This window comes from Malaclemys terrapin, chromosome 9 (genome assembly GCF_027887155.1).
Source record: "Malaclemys terrapin pileata isolate rMalTer1 chromosome 9, rMalTer1.hap1, whole genome shotgun sequence".
Taxonomy (NCBI): Eukaryota; Metazoa; Chordata; order Testudines; family Emydidae; genus Malaclemys; species Malaclemys terrapin.
In genome coordinates this window covers 4,001,553-4,026,636 of record NC_071513.1, presented here as the reverse complement: position 1 = coordinate 4,026,636, position 25,084 = coordinate 4,001,553, and the positions used below count along the sequence as shown (strand labels likewise).

Sequence of the window (25,084 nt, the reverse complement as noted above, 5' to 3'; positions counted from 1 at the left end):
TTAAGAAAAGCATTAAGTAGTGCAAGGCTCACAATAAAATTGCAAGCATTGGCAACACTAGGTATCATATCCTTGCTAAAGTAGACATTTTTGTATGTATAAAGAGTCTCATTAGAACCTCACTTTCTCACCTCCGTGTTTCTTATGTTCAAAAGCTCATGGACCATCAGAAAGTGCACAACAGTGCAGAGAGAATTTGACTAGCCAAAGAGCAGAACTTCACTCAGGGCTCAATTCTGCACCTATTAAAGTCAATGGCAAAGCTCCCAGCAACTTCCGTAGTGCAGGATCCATCTCTCATCCCACCAGTGACTGAGGGACCAGTGTGAATTACCAAATGGTGCAAATTGGCAAGTAAGTGAGCGCAAAGCAATAAAGTGAGGATCACAAAATGTACTTCGTGCATAAATTTTAGTTGTAGCTTAGTTCCATTTTTCTCAACCTTTTTGATAGCAGGGACTGGCTTGCTGCCTTCCTAAACTGTGTCAGAGAGATCTCAGGGACCGGTCATTGAGAAACGCTGGCTTAGTTTACCTATGGTCACAGTTCATAGAATTAGTCATTCAACTGCAGTGTATTTTGGGAACAAAATAACCGTTAGGTAACAGGGGGCCTCATGGCAGCATCTGCTGTTACATCTTCCCTGAGAGGTTGGAAGAGCGCACGTTTGCAAAGAGAAATGAGGATTCAGTGAAGTGAGAATTCTGCTGTGTTTCTTTCAGCCCAACAGGAGCATATGAGGAAATTACAAACCACAGGAAAGGGGGGTTAAATGAAAGGGCTTTCTTATCTTTAATCGAAACTGGCATTTGCAGAAGCTCATTGAATGACTTAGAAGCACGTTGCAAGTCACTGGAACTCGTGCTCCTAAGTACTCATTGCCCTGTGTTGCAAATAAATGTCTCAGCATTGTCACCCTGGCACATTCTCAAACCATGAGTTAGGCCCCAACACATCATGAGACTGGCTTAACAATCATGACATTTTCAAAACTAATTCATTGGAAGATTTCACTTTTGCTTTTTGTTTTTTTTCACCTTTAGGGTTCATGTTCTCAAGCTTTTCTCAGCAACCAGGAATAGCTGAGATTCTCATGTAACTTTATGAGCTGGGACTTAAAGGAAAACATTAAATATCAGGAGGCTTGTAATAAAATTGTGAGAATTGGCAACAATGACTGCAACTTTTAGACCTCAGTCATGAGAAAGCAAGATGTATAGGAGAAGGATATGATGCTTTACCAATGCTGGGTGCATTTCAACAAATACACACGTTGGTGTGTCACTAAACAAAATTATCCATTGATAACCTTTATCCCGTTGTTCAGACCAAAAGCTATTGGATGAGAAATTTTTTTTCTGGTACTTTCACACTCATACAACAGCAGATGAGTGATGTCCAAGAAACTCTGTGTGAACAATATCCAACAAAACTGTGTGCGGCTGTTGGGTGGAGAAAGGCTGTCAAGCTGTGACGGTTTTAATGGGCCATATTCCAAAACAATGAGGAATGAAAATTGCAACAGCTCATGAAAACAGCAAGGGAGAATAATGAGACACTTTGGAATCTGCCTGGATGCTAATTCAAACTGAGGAAGTCCTTCCTAGAGTTTCCACATTCTGAATAAGGGGCAAACTCGATTGTTCTCATCCTGCGACGTGGGTCACGCTGCCCGCCCATTGGGATCGATGCTGATATATTACACGTGCGCCAAAGACAACTTTGAGGCTCGTGAATAAGCTTCAGGGATGTGGGGCCTCCCCAATAGAATCCGGAGGATGATCCCTCGAAGGTGAACTGACCCTACCGAACGAGACTTGGAGGGGCTGACAAAACTCTTCGCGGTCGCTTCTTGCCGATTTGGGGATTCAATCTCTTCCCCCACCCAGTGAGGGATTTTGCTCTGTATTTCACAGAGACAGTTGAAGTCTTGCTTGTCCAGATTGCCACAGCCCTGAAAGCACTCGTACCCACGTGGTGGCAGAGCAGCCGGAGAGGCCTCCGCCCAGCTTGGCGTAGGGGCATCTTCTTTCCCTCACCCACCCTCCTCCCAGCATTGACCCCATCCCTGCGGGGTCTATGTGGCCACTGTCTGAGAGACTTCTTCCTTCCCCTCCCGCAGCTGCAGGCTGGGTTTGGTCACTGCCTGGGCAGAGATGGAACAAAAGGGAAGCTGGGCAAATGCTCCCTGCCGAGGTGCATGGGCTGCTGAGGGCTGTTCCCAGGGGCACTCTCTTCAGTGGGGCTCTGCCTGCAAAGCTGAAGGAGGTGATTGGGGGCGGGGGTTGCCTCCTCTCCTGGATGTTTTTGGAGGCGCTGGATTTCAGAAGCACCGGAGCAGATTCCAGGCTGAGAAGGCTGGCAGGCGCCTTTTTCATGCGCCAGCCTCGTTCGTTTGGTTCTCTGGCTTGCTCCTTTCCACATCTGGTGAAACCTGCACTGAGAGGCACGTCTGCTAGGCCCTGGTATGTCCTCTCTTGGAGAGGGCTGCTAAGGTGTGGTTTAGTGGGCTAGGACTCCAGAGACCAAGGTCTCATCCGAGCCCTGCCATTGGCTGACTGTGGGCATGTGCCTCTGTTTCCTCAGGTTGGACTGTAAACTCTTCAGAGCAGGGACTATCTGGTACTACAATGTATGTACAGTACCTAGCACACCAGAGCCCTGATCTCTGCTGTGCCCTGTAGGAGCTTCTGTAACACCACTAATGATGCAGACCTCACCATTTCACCATGCAGATGTTTAGCACTCACAAATAATTCCTGGGACTGGGGTATTTCCTGTGAATTCTGCAGCCTCAGAAACCACTGGGTACAAGCCCCTGACTTTTTTCATGATCAACAATTGCTGTAAATGGCCGTTTTGTTTTCTCCCTCTTCCTCTCTTCCGCTTCTGCCCAAACCAGAATATTGGGTAAAAAGCATTATCTGTGAAAATAAAGAACAAGTAAGTGAGCACATCAGAGTCACGCACCCTGGGGCAGTCTGTGGGAAAGAGAATTTGGGGCAGCCATGGAGCCTATTATCGGCAGGATATCTAATGCCAGCACTTGGGAGTGTGCGAATGAGGCCTTTTTCTTAGCAGAGTGTACTGGCCTCTCAAATGTTTCCTAGCACAAAGAACAACATCTACTGTAGATTTCAAGACAGTTCAAGCAGTACGTCGACATGTTGCTCTCAGATTTCATTCCTGAAAATTTGGAACTTTGTGCTGTACAAATAACATGATCTTCCCCTTCATCTGGAAGGGATAAAAGCAATTGTTGGCACGTCTAGCAGATCTCTCTCTTCCTCCCCTCCCGCTTTCCCCACAAGCCCTAACTGGTTACCCACAAGTCAAGACTTGCAGACTTTCCTCTGAAAACTTTGAAACCACTGGGAGAAATTAAAAGAAGGTTAAAAAAAAAAAAAGATTTGTAGCGGCAATACAATTGCTGTCGAATTCTGTAAGCTGTGGCATCCCCTCTGCTTCTGCCCCTGGGCTGGGGAGTCCGATCCAGCACCCCTTCACTCTGGGGGGCTGGAGAAAGGGCTACACTTCTCCACCCACTTTCCCTCACACTGTAGAGATTCCCCGGAGCTCCAGCTGGGTTTGTGGAAGGGCCGGGCCAGGCCATGCTGGGAAGGGAATCTGTGCCCTGTTCCCACCCCCAAACCCATACAGGGCACCATAGTGTAACACAGTGCCAGGAATGTGGCTGCCTGTGAGGGGGTGTCCTCCCCACACTTGCCCTGAAGGACTTAAGGCAGGCCAGTGGGGCCAATTAACCTACTGGGCGGCAAGCGGGGAGGAATTAAAACAGAGAGAAGCCTTAATTAGAGGAAGCTCACCTGTGCAGAACAGGTGGCGCCTATAGAGGCCAGGAAACTGGCAACTGAAGGGGCTGCTGGGAAAGGCTGCAGTCACTCCTTGGGAAGATGGAGGCAGGCCCGTAACAAGGGCGAGGTGAGTGAGGCACTTGCCTCGGGCGCGCAAAGCGGAGGGGCGCAGCCCTACCGCGATCGGTGGTGCTTCAGCAGCAACTCTGCCGCCGCCACTTCTTCGGTGGCAATTCGGCGGCGGGTCCCTGAGTCCCTCTCGGAGAGAAGGACCCGACGCCAAATTGCCGCTGAAGAATGAATGAAGCGGCGGCGGCAGGTCCTTCCCTCCGAAAGACACTCAGGGACCCACCGCCGAAGAGCCTGGAGCCGGCCCTTGCCTTGGGCGAAAAAAGTCCTTGTTATGGCTCTGGATGGAGGACTGCAGAGAAGGAAGGGAGAACCAGAAGGCTGGGACAGGACTCAGGGAAATGAATCAAGGTCTGGGAGGGAAAAGGCCTTGTCTGTTGACTAGATTGTCCCTGAGCCAGAACCCAGAGCAGAGAGTGGGCCCAGGTTCATAGACGCCAACTTCTCCTGGCACTGGTGGGTGCTCGACCCCCACCCACCCTGACTCCACCCCTGTCCCGCCCCCATTCCAACCCCTTCCCCAAAGTTCCTGTCCCAACTCCGCCCCCTTCCTGCCCCTCTTGGACTCCTTCCCCAAATCCCCGCCTCTTCCCCTGGGCGCGCCACATTCCCGCTCCTCCCCCTTCCTCCCACAGCTTGTTACGGCACGAAATATCTATTTTGCAGCTGCAAGCACTGGGAGGAGAAGTGGGGAGGCGGCACGCTCAGGGGAGGAGGTGAGGTGAGCTGGGGAGGGAAGTTTGGCTGTTGGTGGGTGCAGAGCACCCACCAATTTTTCCCCATGGGTGCTGTAGCCCCAGAGCACCCATGGAGTCGGTGCTTATGCCCAGGTTCCCCAACCAGCCACCGGGGAAGTGGCACCGGCACGGCAGTGCCTAGGAAGACTGCCTGAGTCTGTTTGGGAGGAGACACTTTCCTCTCCCCTCAAACCATGATAATGACCTAGCCCGAGGGCTGAGTCATGAAGAGGCTGCTGGAGCGTGAGAGAGACTGCAGACAAAGAGACAAGCGCAGGGAGAGGTGTTGACCTGGTGAGCTATTCCCCAGAACGGCCAGGAGGACGCGCTCTACGTGCAGTGAATAGAGCACCGCATCACACTGCCCTACGGTGAACCTCCATCCTGTGTGAGGCTCAAGGGCAGTGGCCCAGGGGAAACTCACGGGTGTATGAAAATGCTTGTCTTCACGTTGTTCTCTGCTCTGGCCCAACGGTGCACCCTGGGACACCTACCGCATTTTGCCTACAGTAAGAAATGCAAGATTTGTGGATCCAGTCCAAAACCCATTGAGGTCGATGCAAAGACTCCCATTGACCTCAGTGTGCTCTGGTTCAGGGCCTAGATTCACTCGGTAGGGCCTCATTCGTTACATTTCTGATCTGTATTGTGCAGATGGAAACCTGCAGGAAGGGAAGAATAGCATTGCCGTGGCACCATCCCTCCTTCCTTGGGGCCCCATAGGGACCTCTGTAGGGGGTCTTCCCTCTGTGGGGCTTTGGGGATGGAGCCGGGCACCGTCCTCTGCGGAGTGAGCAGATTTGCATGTGGAAATTCCACTGGGAGTTGCGGCTGCTGCTGCCGCTCGTTCCAGCTGCCTCCTCTGGGGCTGCGGTGAAGCAGCTGCAGGACTCAGCGAATTGCAGCCTGGCGCCCGATGGAGCGAGTGGAGTTAGAGGGGCAGCCATCCATGCGGCACGGCTCCTGTCTCCATGGACCTGGGGGGTGCCCTTCCCTATGGATCATTAGAACCCTTCCCCCTGCTAAATACATGGGCTCCCAAGGCCTGCCACGTGAGCAGTATCTCATGGGCTTTTGGTGCAGCTATGACAGCCTCCTGGGCGGTGATGGGTGGGGGGAGGTGAAGCATCGGCCCTGCTCCCTCCCTCCCTGTTGCTCCTGGATGCGCTGCCCTGCACCACTTCTGGAGACAGGCGGGGCACAACACTGCAGGAGCAAAGTGAGATCTCGACCCACCTTGGGGGGAGGAAAGGGGCCGTAGGGCTTGGACTTCAGCCCGGGGGTGGTTGGAGGGTGGGCTACAGCAGCAGGACTTCGGGAGCCTGGCCACGGGGGTTCGGGCACCAACTCCTGGCTCCAGCCGCATGGCAGTGGGTGCTGACCCCCAGCTCCAGCCACTCTGGTCCAGGGCTCCAGCCCCCAGTACCGACCCTCGGCCCTAGCTGTGCAGCAGCGTGTGCCAACTCCTGACCACACGGCACCAGGCACTGACCCCTGAGTCCAACTGCACAGCAGCGGGGCTCACTGCCACCCACCCCTCACCCCGGCCCTGCTACCTCCCCCTCCAACCCGCCCATCCAGGGGTTAATTTGTCCTGGGGCTTGCTGAGAAAAGTGATATTAACAAACCTGCAAGTATCATTTCTCATCACAGCCTCCCAACTAGCTAGTAAGTCATTTGTAAGTGATGTATGTTTGTTAATATCACTTATCACAGCCTCCCAGCTAGCTAACAAGTGTGCTGTGAAAAGTGATATTAAACATACAAATATCACTTTTCACAGCATTATCTTTTTATTGAGTCCGCAAAAAAACAACCCTACCTAAATAAATTACAGTAACTACTCACTTAACATCGTCCCGGTTAACGTTGTTTCGTTGTTACATTGCTGATCAATTCGAGAACGCGCTTCTTTAAAGTTGTGCAATGCTCCCTTATAACGTCGTTTGGCAGCCACCTGCTGTCATGGAGTCCTCGGGCGATGTTCTGGAACTGCTCCCCACAAAGCCAGTCAGGATTTTGGGGAGCCTCCTCTCCCATGGAGCAGACTGTCTTCAGGGCAAGAAGCTCACATGGCTTCACCTCGTGGGTCTGACCTTGGAGCATTCAGAATATGCCCCTCCGTGCGCTTCCCACAGCGAGTCCGCCCAGGCGGGGTCCTGGGGAAGCCAGAGGACCTGCACCCCCACTTCGCAGTCAGACGTGACTCTCAGCCAGCCAGTAAAACAGAGGTTTATTAGATGACAGGAACACGGTCTAAAACAGAGCTTGTGGGTACAGTGAACGGGATCCCTCGGCCAGGTCCATCCTGGGGGGCAGCAAGCCAGACACCCCTGTCTGCCCTCACTCCTAGTCCCCAGCCAGCTCCAAACTGAACCCCCCCCTCCAGCCCCTCCTTTCTGGCCTTTGTCTCTTTCCAGGGCCAGGAGATCACCTGACCCTCGTTGTTCTCCCACACCTTTAGCATCCCCTTGCAGCGGGGAAGGGCCCGGCCATTAGTTGCTAGGCGACAGAGGGTCGGCCAGAACCTGAGGCACCCACACAGTATTCAGAGGAAACATTAAGAACAGTCCCACTTTGTCACACCTGCTTTGTCCACGGCTTGCAGGAAGAGCAGCCCCCTGGAGCTAGCTGGTGGGGGCTTGGAGCCAGGGTGGGCTGGCAGCCCCCATATCAGCTCCCTGCACCCCCAAATTCCCTGTGCGGCAGCCGCCCAGCAGGCTATCAATTGCCGGCAGTTCAACTGTCCCTCCCACCACTGCCCTGTGCTGCTCCTGACCCCTGCCTTGGAGCTGCTCCCAGGAGCCTCCTGCTTGCTGTGCAAGGGGTAGGAAGAGGGGTGCTAATGTCAGGCTCATGCCCCCCACTCCTGTACCCCATCTCCACAGAGCGGGGGAGGGCACACAGCAGGACTCAGGATGGAGGGAGTTTGCTGGCAGCAGCTGCTGTCTCAACTTGCTGATCTACCTAAAAAGGCAATGTACTTAGAGTGGGGTCAGCGTACTTAAAGGGGCAATGCACAACTCTCTCTCTCTCTCTCTCTGTCTCTGACTGCCATGCTGTCTCACCTCCCTCCATTCGTGCTGCCTTGTAGAGTGTGAGGCTACATTAACAACAATGTGTTAACCCTTGAGGGCTCAGCCAAGTGCTAGTGCATCATTTAGCAGTAAGGAATTCCCTGGGAAATATCCCTCCCTCTTCTGACTCTGGCATTTACATTTTAGCTCCCCCAAAGAGTGTCACGTGAGGTCTTGAATAAACGCCTGTGCCACTCTGATCATCAATATCGTTGTGAAATGTCTGTACAGATACTGTGTAAAGAATTTATGTATGTGTATACTGACACTTCTTAAAGTCTGTGTTTAGGTCATTAGCAAAGGTGAAAAGCAGGTTTCCTGTCTGTCGAGAAATGTGTATGTATTTACATGTAAACTGAGTATTGTCTCATTCACAGTGGGTCTCCTATGCCCAGTCTGAACTGAATGCAAATGAAGGATTGTGGGACTTCAGAAAGAAACGAACAGGAAGAGAAAAACTGTGTGTGTGTGGGTGTGTGTGCTGACACCCTTCACTGAGGAAATAATAGGACAGCGGTTTTGCTTCATGAAAGCAGGAGTATCAGCCAGGCTTGGTTGAAAACACTGGAGAGATCTTTGGGTGAGAAGCTTCTTTACGCCAAAGGTTAACCTGTTTGTTATTTTTAGTCTTGAGAAAATGAGTTATGATTTTGTTTTACACGTAGCCATTTGTTTCCAGTATCCTTATTCACTATCATTTGACTCTCTGTTGTTTAAGAATAAACTTATTCTGGTTTTCACTATAAATGTATCTCAGTGCTGTGGTGCTAAGCCAAATGCTGGTCTGGAGTGGACTCTTACAAGCTGGCGCATCCTTCTCCTTTGGGAACAGCCGGGCTGGTAATTCTGAGTGCCATCAGTAGAAAAGGAGGGCTGGACACTGCAGGGAAGGCTCCGAGGGCTCGGGGGAGTGGGTGTGTGCCTGTCACTACGTGTCCAGGGAGAGTGAGGCCTGCGGGGGCCGGGAAGGCAGGGCTAGTGCAGCCTGGGGCTGGCAGGTTCAGAGAGTTGATGCTCAGCAGGCACTGGCAAGACCCTTCATGCTGAGGGCAGGTAGTGGTGAGGTGCCTCAGGGAGTGTCACATTGTTGTGCTGCACTGGGGTAAAACATGACTTCCACACATGCAGCTAACCACCCCGCTTTGAAACTGAGATGAGATGGATCCGTGCCAGGCCCCAGAGCATCGCCTGTACCTTAGTGGTTTGTGCTGGTGCAGGGTGCAAAAAACCTCAGTGTACACAAGGGCTTAGCCAAGTTAAACACTCTCAGTGTTCCACAACTTTCAGCGCTGCTCTTGACAGCTGATGACAGCATCTGCCTCTTGCAGTCTTTCTGCGATATCCCTGCTCACCCGGAGTATCATGGCATCGGGCTGGATCTAGCTCTTAAAATATCCCAAATGAGGTCACAGTAAAGAGAGAGAATACGGAAAAAAATCACCCAAAGGACCATACTTGGGCTTTCTCTGAGCTCTTTCCACAAACCCAAGCAGCCTGAGGTGACTCACAGTAGGTTCATGGCATTGAAAATATGCGATGCTTAAAATGGTCACCGTTTTATGTGGATTTTTTTTCTGACAGCTTTACTGGAACTAGGATTTTTCACTTGATAGTTACAAATTCCTTTGAAATAACCTTTAAACCAATCAGACCGAGGATATCATCATGGCAAGTCTGAGGGAAGCACTGAGCAGACTATTCATGCTTAAGAGATTTTTCAAACATAATGCACAGAACTGGGTACCAGTAACTTCTGTATTCTCTGCCAGGAACTCCCTCTGTGACCTTGACTAAGTTGTTTAGCCTCCTGCCTCAGTTTCCCCAACTGTAATACAGGGTTAATGCTTATTTACTACCTTAGGGGTGTTATAGGGATTCATAAATTATGCTTTGATCCTGCAGAGAGAACCTCAAGGCAGTTCTATGCACCCACAAGTTCCAGGGGTCCATATATGAGATTCTTATTGCTGCATCGGGGACTGAGCTTGTAAAACACGTTGAAGGGAGACTATATAAGCGTCTGACGTAACTAGAGTCTCAGTACTTTTCATTTTACTGATTTTTCAGGTCATAAACAAACTTCTCCTTCTCTTCTGAACGTCGCTCCATTGCGGGGCAAGGAAAACCAAAATCAATTTCAAACGGTTTCATCTGGTGTGGATAATAAATCAAAATGGCAGCTTTACAAACTGCATCCACCCCTTTAGAATTGGCACGTTCCGGCAAGAAGGAAGAAAAGTGCCATTGAAATGTGCCAAGAGGGTGACTGCGTTAATCTGTGTAAGTGATGACCGGGAGGTTGTGTCTGAGACCCCTGATTTCCCCAGCTGCTTTTCTGAGATTGTCATTCTAGCAACTGCTGGCTGTGTCTGCAAAGTCACAATCTTCCTACCTTATTCCCAGCCTCTGCAGAGTGGCTCTCTACATTATGGCATGGGGGAGCTCAGTGATTAATAGGGAGGTCTTACCTTACTCCAATCCATTTTGCTATAACCATACATACCTATTGAATCTATCTCTCATCATGCATACTAATTTCTCTAATCTATCTATCCACCTCAGTAGTTTCTTATCTACCACTCATCACTGTTGTATGCAATTTTTCACTTGTAAGTCATAAGTTCATATACAACCTAGCTCAGTAGTGATCAAAAGTTATTACGGTTTAGTTATTGGGGTTCACTTGAAATATATTGTGGTGGTCTCACATTGGACACCCATGCCCACGTCACCAAAAAGGAACACATACCCCCGACATCATCTTCTGCATTCCACCCCCTTGGCTGCATACATCCCCGTCATCCATTCTCTTTCTTCTTTCAGGCTGAAGTGAGGCCCCGTCTAGCACTAGAGAAGTATGCTGCTCGCCTGACACGCTCACAAGCAAACGATGACTGGTCTCACTCAGCTTTTGTGGAAGAAATCCTGCATTTAAGAGAAGAAACAAACTAAGAAAATGTGGCGCTTTGATGGCCCTCTTATTGGGATAGTCACAGCCATGCTAAGGGCTGGCTTTCTGCAAGGTTGATGCTCCTCACCCCAGAATGATGAGTTAACAGAGCTGTACATCAGCTCTTCTCTGTAGTTTGCATTTGCATGGATTCCTCTGAGAGGGGTTTGGCTTTTATTTCTGTCTTTAGTGCTCTTCTCCAGGCTTCTGTTTATTCTGCGCGCATTAAAATATGATAAGTAAGAAAAACACCCCATAAATTAATAGCTGGTACTAAGCTGGCATTTGTAGCTCAGAGTCCAAAGCCGGAATGCACCCTGGAGACCAAACTGCCTTTTACCCAAGACAAAGGTCCTTCCAAAGGGCAGGTGGCGGCATGAGGGGAAACTTGCCCTGCCCTCCTCATGCCGTGCCTGTCCTGACTGCAGCACTTCGCTTTCTGCAGCTCTGAAAGCAGTGCAAGCGTTCACTTAAGAAGGAAAAGGTGGTGGCACCTGCTATAAATAAACCACAGAAGACAAGGGGGAGGCTTAAACAAAGGATTGCACTTGAAGGGAGGAAAATGCAGAAATGACTTGTGGGTCTGCTTTTCCCTGCTGTTCCTGAGCTATGCGACAAATCTTAACTCATGCCATATAAACCGCTACCCCCACACACCTTATGCTCTTCGGTGAATTTGGATGGAGAATCAACATTCCCGGCTGTAATTCCGATCGAGAGAGGCCTGGGCGGGCTTTCCAGGGCCCATGTAGCTACGCAGCAGTATCCCAGATGCGTCAGGAAGATCATACAGCCAAGAGACACCAGGCCACCCAGAATGGGGAGCAGCTGCTGTGCATGGCATAATCCCCTGACAAAATGGTGCTGCAAATGGCCATGGAGGTTCCTGCTGACTGAGTCAGCGTTATTTCCTGCTGCCCGTTCTCGGAACCCCATCAGAGTGGGGCACAGCCGCCCTCTTAGAACTCGTGAGGTGTGCCGCTAACGCTGCGGAGGAGCACTCTGGGGAACAGGGATCCATGGGGGTTTCATCTGTTGTTTTTGCCAGCAGCCCTCACCAAGCTGGCTGTGTAGGGGAGCGGGGAGAGGCGTGGCCGGTTGTGAAGTGGCCCTGGCTGACATTAGCTGGCAGAGGATCTGTTCAATCAGCTTCCTGCCTGCTGGGTGTAAGCCCGACGCACGTCAGAGCCATCTGCCACCGTCCTTTCGTGAGAGCTGGTGAGCACAGGAATGGAAATCTGGGAAAGTGAATACATTTTGGTACCTGCCAAAGAAGTGCATCCCTGGCTCTCTGCTGCATTGGGTCTGCAGACTAGTGTGACTTCATTACAACGCTTGGTGGGGAGACGAGCCAGAGCATTTCCTAAAATGGACAGACCGAGCCTGCATCCATGGCAGCCAACCAAGTTACCCTCATTCATTAATGTAAAATAAAAGATAATTTGGGCCCCGCAAGCTGGGTGTAACCAACAGAACCATGTAATCTTATTATTACAAGCCTCACCCAGCCTTGCTCTCTCCTGCTCTGGTTCATCGTGCTCGCTTGTTGCATCTTGTCTCAATTTAGACGGCAAAACTTTTTGGGAAAGGAGCTCTGCCTTCCTATGTGTTTGTACAGCCTCTAGCGCAGCGGGGCTTCAGTCCTGAGCCGGTGGGTGTTTAAAGCAAATAATAAATAAGGGCCGGATAGTACACCCCTTACCCGACTGGGGAGTAGTTACTTGCATGATGCTTCTGCTCACCGTGGGGCTAAAGGAGTCACAATCTAACGCTCAGTACTGCAATAGAAATCAATTAGTTCAACACCTCCAGACCTTCTCATCCCCAAACACTGGGGGCTAGTGATGGGACAGCCAAACCCCACACCGGTTAACTGTGGGTTAAGCAGGAATGAGCAAATTAGGCTCCTGACTGGGATCTGAAGGGGCGTTAGGCCCAGCTGATGATCAAACCCAAGCTGGATTTTCATAAAGAAAGGAGCATAGCGCAGTAGGAGGAAGGCCAGGGAGAAGACTCAGGAGAAAGGTAGATCAGCGCGCCCTGTCTTGGGCTAAAGGCTGAGAGCTGCCTAGAAGGCTTGGAACCAGAACTATGGGGAGGCTTGAGCCAGAGGGAAGCCTGGAAGGCTGTGCTCTGAAATCAGAGCAAGAAAGAACTTTGAAACTTGAGGCTGAGCCCAGGAAAACACCCGGTGGAAGGGGTGTGTGGGACGGATGCCCAAGTACATACTTGGCCCAACTGGTACTGTTGCTCTTCTGTTGGTTTGGTCCCTGCTGTAAACACTCTATCTATATTAGAAAATTGCTCCAGTTTTCCCATGCAAATGTCTCATGTAGACACACAAATCTGTTATCAATTTCAGCTTAATCTGATACATTGCCCATGCAAACTAAATTGGTATCAACAAGATTTCCACCAGTTTAGGAGGATCTACATGAGGGGTGTGCACCAGTTCATCTAGATTAATTTTTAGCTAAACGGATGCAACTTTCTAATATAGACAAGGTCTTTGTTGCAGACTAGTAGGGACCATTGGCTTGGTGGTGGTAGCAGTGATTAGGCTTTTTAAATCCAGTGGAATCATTAAATGCAGGGGAGGGAGAGGAGAGGACATAAGCGGATGAGTGAGGAGAAAGCAGGTTGTTGGGGTGCAAGGCAGGATGGGAAAACGTGAATAGAAAGAGTGGTGGAGGAGGAACCTTTCTTTTCATCTTTCCACCAGCATTTCAGTGGGAAGAAAGGAAAAATTGCATATCAGCCTGCTCAGACAATGAACATTTGAAATGCCAAGTTGTGCAAAGTGCATGGCATCTGCTGGAAGAGATTCCTTGAAGGCACCATGTGAATGATGTCACCTTGTCTACTCTTCCTGGCACCATAACTAAAGATAGGCTTGTGCCAGCAGGTCTGGAGCTGTATCCAAACTTTCACAAGGTCCAAGTGTGTCTTGGTTTGGGGTATCATCCTCTAATCCTAGGACTGGAAGGGACCTCAAGAGGTCATCTAGTCCAGTCCTCTCATGGCAGGACCATTAGTAATCATACTAATTAGTAGAGCAAGACTTAGAGCCTGATGTTTTTAATTTTTTTTTTTATGTGCAGAGCATCCGCAACTAACTGAAATCATTGGGAGCTGCTGGTACTCAGAACCTCTGACACTCAGGCCCTCCATGTCCAGGATATGTTTCATAGAGCTGGTTGAGCAGTGGGAAAGTCTGGCTTGTGGACAAATGTTGAGGGGCTTTCCCCATATTAAAATCAGAAAATTTCAAGCTGAAAAAACCAACCACCATTATTCAGTTTTCAAAACTCAAACCCCAATTTTTGTGTCCTCTGCCCTTTTGACACTGAAAAAGGGAGGATTAGGTTGGGGAACAAGGAAAACCCATAACAGAAAGGCTGGATGTTTTGGGAGTTTGGGGAGTGTTTTCTTCAAGAAATCAGAAACTTTTTTGGGAAAAAAAATGACGAATTTCAGAAAAAAACAGTTTTGAATGAAATTTTTTGACCAGCTTTATTGTTTTGCTTCTACCTTTGACATAAGAACTTGCTTATCTATCCAACAAACCCTTTGGTGTTTTTCAGGCGGTTTCTTGTAATACTATGCCCCTCTCCCCTGGATTTAGGAAGCAACAAATGGCAAACTGTCTCGGACTCTGCAGACTTTCTCACCTTCATTTTCTCTCTCACTTTGGGATAAAAAGTACACAGCTCCCTGCTTAGTTCTCTTTAAAATCTGCATTGTCTCGCCAAAGAATGGCTGGAATGGTGATGAGGTAGTGCTATGAAAAACAGAGCGGAGGGGGAGATTGCTCAGTGGTTTGAGCATTGGCCTGCTAAACCCAGGGTTATGAGTTCAATCCTTGAGGGGGCCGTTTAGGGAACTGGGGTAAAAATCTGTCTGGGGATTGGGCCTGCTTTGAGCAGCGGGGTTGGACTAGATGACCTCCTGAGGTTCTTTCCGATTCTATGAACTTGCTCATACTTTGCAAGGAGCAGATGCTAGAGGATTATACTCTTACAACACTAACTTCAGGAGAATTTGTGGCCCAGTTTGTCAGCCCACACACAAAAGAGCAACTTCCACTCAAATAAGGGTGAGATGCCCTTCCACCTGCAATGCAGATTTCAATTGATTTAAAGGGAAGCCTGGGCTGAGTGAGGACTTGGGCCCTGGGCCTCCAATGAGATCCCTTAAACCCCTGCACTGCTCATGGCAACCTCAAGGCCTTGGTGACTCTGTGAGGATTGGAGGATTTGCCCCAAAAATAAAACACCGCTTCACTGGAGGGCTGGGGAGGAGTTGCTCAGGCCATTATCACATGCTAGCCAGCTGAAGAAGCTTTGTTCTTTACTAGGTGAACAGTGCAGCAGGTTGAGGGCAGTTCAACTTACCTTGTCCATTCCAAACAGAACACCATACCTTGGATAACAAAAGGGGTCTCCTTACTCCTGTTATCCCAGTAGAAGCTGGTGGGGGTGGAATGGCTTTCTGCTGCTTTCGCTTTAATTCCTAGTTTACAATAGTCCCCGTTACACAAAGTGCCCCACATACATTTGTGGGACGTGCACTCTTTGCGCATGAAAAGCTCGGAGCTGAACAAGTATCTTGTTCCCATAGGGGGTCATTGATAGGGCAAAATGGCAATGCCTGTACTGTACTAGTGGCCCAAGGCCGGGAAATGAATAGAGGACTTCATCTTCCAATTCTGACAGTCTCTTAACCTTTCACGGGCATTACATTTCACCTAACAAAAGAGTTCTTTTTTTTTTTTTTTTGCTGTTGTTTTTCAGCCTGTGTGCGGTTTCCAGTGTAAAAAGATGTTAGAGAGAGAAGGACAGAGAAGAAGGGGTGGGGGAAAAGAAAGGAAATCTGTGATGTATGTGAGTTAGAGCCATACTGTTATGTATGTTGTACAAAACACTACGCTTGTTTAAAAAAACGACACCCGTGAGCCATTGCATCTTAATGGGGCAGGAAACTCACTCCTGGTCATACTGAAATACGCAGTTTCCAACTGTACCTTGGCGTGAAGGAAGGTGTTACTTGCCTGTATGGCAATCTATTATCATGTAATACAGTAGCACTAAGGGTATATTTACACAGCCTGCGGTAACGAGCCTCCTAGCCTGGGTCGATAGGTTCAGCGAGCAAAGCCTGGATGTGCTGGGCATTGTAGACTTATAGTAAGGAACAGGCATTGCCCTAAAGCGCCTGCCATCTAGTTAAGACAAATAAAAGGTGGGAGGAAGGAAGGCACCTTATTGCCTTTACAGACAAGACACTGGGGAGTTCAAAGACTAAGTGACTTGCCCAAGGTCATACAGAAAGCCCCTGGCAGAGCTGTGAACTGGACCCAGCACCAGCCTATGGCCTTGTACCCCCTTGTCTATATTGTCATAAGTATCACGTTAATGGAAATGCTTTGCATGTATTGTACCTTTCACCAGAGGAGTGAAAAACTTTCTATGAGGCTGGGTATTATTGTAAGAGAACTGGGGGGTTGTTTATTTTGTTCCTTTTAGGATTTCTCTTCATTAATCGAATATTTTAGCCTTAGCTGTAACCAGAGTGTTTTGAACAACACCAGCGTGTAAATGCTTTTTTTAGGTTGAGACCCTTATACTTCACATGATCTTTGCAGTAGCATGAAGCATTTTACATTTCCTTTAGTAAATAAAAGCAAGCAGCAAATACACGGATATAAACTGCCAGGGGTTAAGAGGGGAGCTGGGAACTATCAAAGCAGTGGGGTGTCAATATTCAGAGCCCAGTTCCACCTCCCAAACAGAGGAGGGTCCCTACCAATCAAGTCAGTTTTGATTAGTCCAGAACACAAAATGTTCACCGTGCAAGCATGCAACTGGGTGTGCTGAGCTCACCCATCTGGCAGTGCTCCTGGTCCAGCCTCCAAGCAGGAGCAAGCCAATTTATGGTTCGAAGTAGAAAACCAGCATTTTCCACCTCAAACCTTGCAACTTTGCTTTCCAGGTTGGGGTTTGTTGGAGGGAGCGCTGGGCCTGAGCCGGGAGTTCCCAGCTGGGTGTGAACCTCCCCCAGGCTTGAGGGGGTTTGGATCCTGGGGTCTGGGCCAGCTCCATGGTGCCTAGAGCCAGGCGAGATGAGAAGTTCTGATCCAGATTCAAAGCGGGCTCAGGCCCGGTGTCCCGGGCTGGACCCAGGGGATGGGGATGGGCCCCAACTGCAGGTTCCCCTGGGGATCTGACCCTGCTCCAGCAATGAGGGATTTTGCTTTGGGGCTGGTCCTGCCCCTGCCTTAAGGGGGAGCCTGAAACTCGGGCCGGGGGAGCCCCGTGCAGAGCAGGGCCAGCTGCCCCAGTCCCAGGGGGCACCCCCCCCTTAGCTGGCCCCTTCTCTGCCCCCCCCGGGGGCCACTCCGGAGTCACGCCGCGGGCTGACTCCTCTCCCGGGAGCCGGGCCAGGTAGGGAGCAGCCTTCCCCAGGCAGTGGGAGGGGACAGCCCGGGGCCGGCTCCGGCTCCGCCCTGCCAGGCGGGCGATCCCGGCTCCTGATTTTCCTGGGGGCCGGTCCCGGCCCTGCGCGCCCTCCCCTCTCCCCACCCCGCTTCGCCGCCGCACGCCGGGCCGCTCAGAGAGCCAGCGAGCGCCGGGCCCGGAGCGCGCCCCGCTGCTGCCGCCGCCCGTCCGCCCGCCCCGCTCGCCCGCCCGCCTGCCGGCCGGCCCCCGCGCCACCATGCCCCGGCGGAGCGCCTGCCTGCCCCCGCTCCTGTGCACTTTAGCCGCCTGCAGCCTCCCGCTGCTGCTGCTGGCCGCCGAGCTCAAGTCCAAAAACTGCTCCGAAGTCCGGCGGCTCTACGTCGCCAAGGGCTTCAGCCAGGGCGATGCGCCCAGCCACGAGATCCACGGTGAGGCGGGGGGGTGCATGGGGTGTGTAGGGCTGGGGGGGTGTTATGGGGTGTGTAGGGCTGGGTTGCATGGGGGGTTTGTAGGGCTGGTTTGCGGGGGGGACTTTACAGGGGGAGTTGCATGGGGTTTGTAGGGTTGGTTTGCGGGGGGGGGTTGCATGGGGTTTGTAGGGTTGGTTTGCGGGGAGGGTTGCATGGGGTTTGTAGGGTTGGTTTGCGGGGGGGGGGGTTGCATGGGGTTTGCAGGGCTGGATTGCGGGGGGGACTTTACGGGGGGGCTTGCATGGGGTTTGCAGGGCTGGTTTACATGGAGGTTCATGGGGGCGCAGGGCTGGTTGGCGGGGGTTGCATGGGGGGGTGCATGGGGGGTTTGTAGGGCTGGGGTGCATGGGGGGTTTGTAGGGCTGGGGTGCATGGGGGGTTTGTAGGGCTGGGGTGCATGGGGGGGTGCATGGGGGGTTTGTAGGGCTGGGTTGCATGGGGGGTGCATGGGGGGTTTGTAGGGCTGGGTTGTATGGGGGTTCAAGGAGACGCAGGGCTGGTTTGCGGGGGGCGGGGGCTTTGCAGGGCTGGGTTGCAGCGATACGCGTTGCGGGACTCGCAGGCTGGGGCAGGGGTCCGGGTGGGTGGCGTTCCCCTGGCTTCGGGCTCCTTCCCTTTGTCAGCCCGGGCTGGGATCCCTCTGCCCGTGCTCAGGAGCGTTCCCAGCCAGCCGCCGAGCGACGGGGGAGGCTCCCGGGCAGACTTTGCCTCCCCCCGCCCGCACCCTGCTCCTCGAGGGGAGCCGGGCAGGAAGAAAGTTCTTGGGAACGTGCAGGGTCCCCCCACCCCCTTCCCCTTTAAGCGGCGGGGTGTGTTTTTTGTCGAAGGGGCATAATCAGGCCCCAGCTCTTTGCATTCAGGAAATACTCGGCGGTGGCAAATGAGTTTGTAGCTCTAAAATGTGTGGTTATAATTCCCCTCTGCAAAGGTAGGGAAACCCACGCCGGGGGGGCTTCTCTGCCTGCAGAGTGGTTTGAAAACTGAGTCAAAACCAGCCAGTGGAAAAAGCTTGAAGAATGTGGACAGAATTCAGGAAGGTATTTTGAAAGATTTTTCTCCTGACCTTCGGGTTAATTGCACATGCAATTACGGGCATTTGAAAAGACGGATTGCAGGAAATCTTAATCTTTGTTTGGAGATGGTCATGCAAATGAGGGAAAGGCTAGTCCTGCTCACGTTTTTGCACTTGAGGTGTTTAGAGAGAACCCTTTTGCTGCTGGGTATTTACAACGACTTTTTTTGCACAGGGATATTTTGTGAGGAATTCCCAAATCTCCTCCCAGCTTACTACAAGCTCTAAAGCAAACTGTGAGGATGAATTTATCGATGGAATCTGTAATAATTGATGCCATGAAACCATGGCCACTCCACACTGGGTTTGGATTCGGGCGCCAGAAAATCCTTAATCTTGGTTGTGACAGAGCAACAGGTTTAAGAAACATCCCAGGAGTTTTGAGAACTACACTTCCTTACAGTTAGTAAGAGCCTTTCCCAGTTTAACCGCGGTGAGGATGGAGGAGAGAAAAGAAAGGAAGAGTTCCTGGAGTGGTTTCAGAAAGCAAATAATGGAGTGGAATTTTATGCCCACAGAATGCTAAATTCCACCACTTTTACTTAGCAGTCAGAGTTTCCTCTAGTTAATGAAGTTCTTGGTGACTTGGACTAGCAAAGAGAGCAGCTATTTATTAGACGGCAAGATGATTTTTTAAAATGTGACTGACCCAGTCCTCTTTTCCCCAAATTATGTCACTTTGCTCTACCTTTGCAGTTACCAAATGATTCACACACAACCGATTAGGCACTGTTTGCCCTGAAGCTGTCTTTCTTTTAGCAAACTCAGATAGGTGCTGGTGATGCAACAATTTAGTACTAAGATGTGAAAAAATTACTTAGTCCTGAAGGCCATTTTCAGCCCCTCCCCCAGCAAAAGTGGAGTTAGCCAAGATTCACCCTGGAAAATAGCGAATGCATTTTTACCCTTGATGCATTTATGAACAGTGTTGTCTTTAAGTTTAGGAATACTTGTGGCACCTTAGGGACTAACAAATTTATTAGAGCATAAGCTTTCGTGGACTGCAGACCACTTCTTCGGATGCAGAAGTGGGCTGTAGTCCACGAAAGCTTATGCTCTAATAAATTTGTTAGTCTCTAAGGTGCCACAAGTACTCCTGTTCTTTTTGCGGATACAGACTAACACGGCTGCTACTCTGAAACCTGTCTTTAAGTTTGTGTCTCGTTCTCACACTTCAAAGAGGCGGTTCTGTTAGAGTTGCATGATGTCAACAGAGTGGATTTTGAATCCTTGACAATTATTCACGAGAAAAACATGAATTGTTTCCCAACTGCTGGTGGTGAATGTATCTGGGTTGTTTTGTCTAGGCAGGAGTCCTTAAAACAAATCAATATGCAAGAAATGGCTCTTCTGATTATCTAGACTAAGATTTCAGTGACATCACATGAAGTCAAACTGTCCTTTTTTTTGCAAAATGATATCTCGAGAAACAATTTTGCACGTTGGTCCACAAATACTTGCCCATCCAAGGGACAGGAGCGTTATTAGGAGCCAGCAGTAGGAAATGGTAGTTAATGTGCTCACACCCAAAACATTTTATTCTTTTTGTTTCATCCTTCATCTCCCTCCCAGGGGCTGCTGCTTTTATTTCCCCTTTTGAATGACCTACTGGACGGCATTCTCCTGAGGAACAAAGGAAGTGCTTTTTTAGCTGGAATCCTTGTGAGACCACCAAAGACTCCAGCTCATGCACTGCAATTTGGCACTACTTTCAACAATAACAAAAATGCATGACTGAATGGCTCAAAAATGTGGAGTGTTAGAGGCATTCATTTCAGTCTAGGACACTGTCACAACACAGACAGACCCAAGTAAATACCTTTAGACTGCTAATATAGAAGCAGGGGTAATCTTTACCATTGCTGTGCCCTCCAAATATGCATATATTATCCCCTTCACTGACACAAACTGAAATGATTTCAGTCAGTTGTACTTTTATGTTGTCAGCGTCATGAGATGCATTTAGCATACAGCTGTTGGAATCAAATCATGGGTCTTTTTGCTTCTTCAAGAAATGTTTTAATGAGAAACACGCTAATGCTTTGAGCTAAAATACTCTGCTACCGCCCCACCCCCAGTGCTTTTTAAAATGGCCTGCACAAAATAAGGTTGTGTTGATTTAAGATCAGCACTTGGGTCAGTGTAACACTCAGGGTTTGCGCAGGCTTCCCAGAAGCCACTGTATCGTGAGGATTTGACCTCGTCTTCGTTTCTGTATCATAATTAAGATGATTTAATGTGCTTTGGAGGGTGTCAGGAGTACATCATGCTGACAGGACTTCCATTTGAGGTCCTAACGGGGCTGTCGGCTTGACCCTGTGCTTTTGAAATAAGACGTCAGAGAAATGTGATAATCACAAGAGATTATGTAACAAAAAGAGGGCCGCCTTGTTCAACTTGCTCATCAAAAGTGTTAATTAGGGTATGTCCCTGTCTCCCCTGGGATAAATGAAATCATGGCATCAGGCCTTATTCGCAAAGCGACAAGTCTTGGAAACTTGTCATTAAGATGACATCTATGGTTTAAGCCTATTTAGAAGAGGCAACCAAGAATCTTAAAATTGAGTGGTCTGTGAATATTGTAGTGCCTTAAAGGGAAAGTTCACGTTAAAATCCAGTTAGTTTTAAAGTTAAAACTAGTTTTAGATACTACATCTGCCTAATCTTCGTATTTAACCCCCCTCCCCAATTCTCTCTCCCCTGTTTCTGTTTCAGCGTCCCACACGAACAGGGGAAACTGAGGCCCCAATCTTGCAGTCAGAGCCACACAAACATATCTTTATATGACCCCTTGGAGCTCCATCCACTATCATCTTCACTGGGTCTCCATGCTGGTTAAGGATCTGTCAGCGTGGCTCTGATGTAGGATTGGGCCCAGGTGATAATTACATGGAAAATAGTGAATGTGATGCAAAGCGCTCTCATATGAACACAGTGGATAAAAATAGAGGTTGCAGTAATCTTAGATACTACTCGCTACGTTTTCAGATGGGGGCAAGTTGTTTTAGTTTTTTGTAACTCTTTAAGAGTAAGTCACTTTGGCAAGCCCCTGATATTAATTTGCTTGCTTTAGAATGTGCAAGGTGCATATTTTCGTCCACTCATAAGTGTAGTGAGCAAAGGGAATTGAAAACGCTGTATGCAAAACCTTGGTTACATGGCAAGAACCAAGTTTCAGCAACACAGTAATTTTTATATATAAATCTTTTAACATGTATCCCATTGGGGCATTTATGCAAACTACTAAGAGTGTTGTCTGCCTGAATTTAACAACTCACTAAAACATGTACGTGGAGGAAGGGATTTAAAAGGGGGCAAAATTTGGGGGCTGTGATGTTGTGGTGGCAGTGTACAAAGCACAGAAATGGGGCGGTTTATTGCCACACTGAATTTTTATTATTGAAATCAGTTAGGTTATTTTTACCAGTTTGACAATCAGATTTTGCTTGATTCTTTAGTCACTTGTAAACTTCTTGCTGTAGTAGTATAGAGACAGCCTCTGAAACGTTTCCTGTGGCATGTGTGTGTTGGTGTGTGTTTTTGGGTCGTGCCATCTCTACAGTCAAAATAGTGGGAGCTTAAACCAGAAAACTCTTAGACCCTAAATCTTAAAAACAACATACCCAACAACAACCCAAGTATGTGGATGCACATGGGGGGCTCAGGGACTCAGTCAGCTGCAGGAGTGGAGCCTTAAAGAGCTGCTGGGTTGAGTTTCTGATGGAGTGAATTGTGCACCATTTCAGCATGCCTTAGGTCAGTGGTGGGCAGCCTGTGGCCTGCAGGCCGCATGCAGCCCATCAGCTTAATCTGATTGTGGGCCGCGAGACATTTTGCTGACGTTGACCGTCCGCAGGCACGGCCGTCCGCAGCTCCCAATGGCCGAGGTTTGCCGATCCCGGCCAATGGGAGCTGCAGGAAGCGGCGGCCAGCACGTCCCTGCGGCCCACGACACTTCAAGCAGCTCCCATTGGCTGGGAGCAGCGAACTGCGGCCACTGGGAGCTGCGGGGGGCCGTGCCTACAGATGGTCAATGTCAGCAAAATGTCTCGCAGCCCGCAATCAGATTACCCTGATGGGCCGCAGGTTGCCCACCACTGCCTTAGGTAGATGGGTGCCTTGGAGGAATGAAACAGAGATTGGATTATGAAGCCCGTCTAGGTTTATTTTGGTGGTTTGATATTGTTCTCAGCTCATCTGGCTGAGTGCCTAATTTGCACTTTCAGCAATTGTTAAAATTAAGGATGAACAGTTAGCAGTTATTAAATTAATACAATTCTGTCTAATAAAGCACATGAAACTCACATTCTTAATAGAAGTGCATATAAAATGATTCTCTAACTTAGTAGTGTGTAGGCGGGGAGGGATAGTTCAGTGGTTTGAGCATTGGCCTGCTAAACCCAGGGTTGTGAGTTCAGTCATTGAGAGGGCCACTTAGGGATCAGGGGCCAAAAACAGACAAACAAAAAACAACTGTCAGGGACAGTACTTGGCCCTGCTAGTGAAGGCCGGGGACTGGACTCAGTGACCTTTCAAGGTCCCTTCCAGTTCTCACTACTTCTACCTAAAACAGTCAAATTCTACCAGACAAATTTTTTTTGTTAAATATCTGCAGCATTTTATTCTACACAGTATTAATATTCACTGGCTATTGCCTGTTCATAGTCGCCTAGGAGTCAGATCTAAAATTGGTTTAGACCCTAATTACAGTATCCATAAATGGCAGGTTATTATCTATGAACATGCTGTAATCTTTCTTGCTAATGTAAATGGTCATTTCTTTTCAGCAGGTAATATGAAGTAATACTTAGAACAGTTGTGCTGCTGACCAATTCACATTTGCTTGGTGATTGGTAAAAGCTGTCTGATACGTGTACCTGTAGAGTAGAATATATGAAACTTTTCTTTTTACGTTAAATACCTCCTTCAGATGTAACAAAACGTGACATAAAAATATTTATGGAGGCATTCTATAATTCCCTCTGCAGATGGCTTTGCTCTGTGGAATTGCATCAATGAGATTTTTAACACCCTATTCCAGATCCCACCTCTAGCCCCAACAATGTTGTTGCTGTCTTGAAGCTGATGATAGGAGTAATATGTAACACATCTAGTCTGTTACTGGACATCCCAGTAATTGTGGGATTAGGACTCTCCCTTTGATACTGACAGACTATCAGTTTCTGAAACTTGTTCTTTACATATAAAATAATAGGTGGCTGCGAGAGACCACAGGCTGTAATTCATTCGTGGCTCTACTGATGACACACATCACAAGAGTGCAGTTTGAGTATCTTGGGAATCGATGGGGACCCCTGAGAGCGAATGCAGTCCTGTGATCAGCCTGCAGGCATGTGTTTATAATATGTACGTTTTCATATATTAAAAAAACAAACAAACCCTAAAATTCCCATACCTATCCTTAGCTTTGCCTTTTCCTTTTTATACTACTACTAATGGCCACCACTGTATTTTCTGGTTCACAGAGAAACTGCTAAAGGTGGTTCATTATGTAATGTTCAGTGTAAGAAATAAGAATGATGGATGCATGTTCTGAGGCTTATGGTGATGTCAGATCTAGGTACACTGAACCAATCAATGCTGGCTTGTCTTTTGTTGGTGATGCAGTCCGACAATGATCCATTTCTGAAAATGTAAAGCTGTGGCCTGAAGGTTGTCAGGGATAGAATTCTTGTAACATGTCCCTTGGACGGGTTCTGAGTCTCGTGCCCTAGAGACCTTCTCTCCCAGAAGCAATCTGTGAATCCACGAGTAGGATTTCCCAGCCTCTGGTTGTAGTTTGTCCTCCGGTGATTATTATTAAACTACCTTTCCCGTACATGGCTCATACAGATGCTGTGGCAGTACAATGCCTTTTTTTTTTTATTTGACCAAACAATATATATTTTTCTTTGTTTCCTGAAGAAAGGGTACTTTGTTACGATTCTGTTCCCACAAACAGATCTAAGTTCAGACACTGAAAGTGTTGTTCAGTATTGAATCCGTGTGGTTCTTGATGATGCCATTGCTACTTTAAACTGGTTAGTATGGCATCGCTTTGGAGTAAGGAGAGGTTCTTCTTGCTCCCAGAGTGAGTCGCTGCTCGTGGTTGGGATGGGGGTGATCAGGCTTGTCCCAAGAAGCATGTTAGTGGCTGTGATGGAAAATTATTATTATTATTATTATTTTAAATAAGATGTTCTATTTCCTCTGCCCAGTGTTGAAGATCAGGATGTAAAACTCTTCTGCCCTTCACCTTTTTAATTTTAGGAAGTCACTGATCTAACATGACTAATTTCTCTGACTATTGTTTGCACTGAACTGTACTTTCTCCACTTCAGGTTTTTGGAGCAGTGTTTTGTTAGACTGCAGCAGT

General features: G+C 48.9%; 1 protein-coding gene across 1 annotated transcript in view; it reads left to right on the top strand.

Annotated features, from left to right (window-relative positions):
* The first annotated feature begins 17,379 nt into the window (after window positions 1–17,379).
* The window catches only part of GPC4 (glypican 4), a 111,024-nt gene continuing 103,319 nt past the window's right edge, over window positions 17,380–25,084 (top strand). The window contains exon 1 of the mRNA XM_054039147.1: window positions 17,380–17,594. Within this exon, the coding sequence (XP_053895122.1) occupies window positions 17,423–17,594 (172 nt within the window). The 5' untranslated portion in view covers window positions 17,380–17,422. The remainder of the gene's footprint in view (window positions 17,595–25,084) is intronic.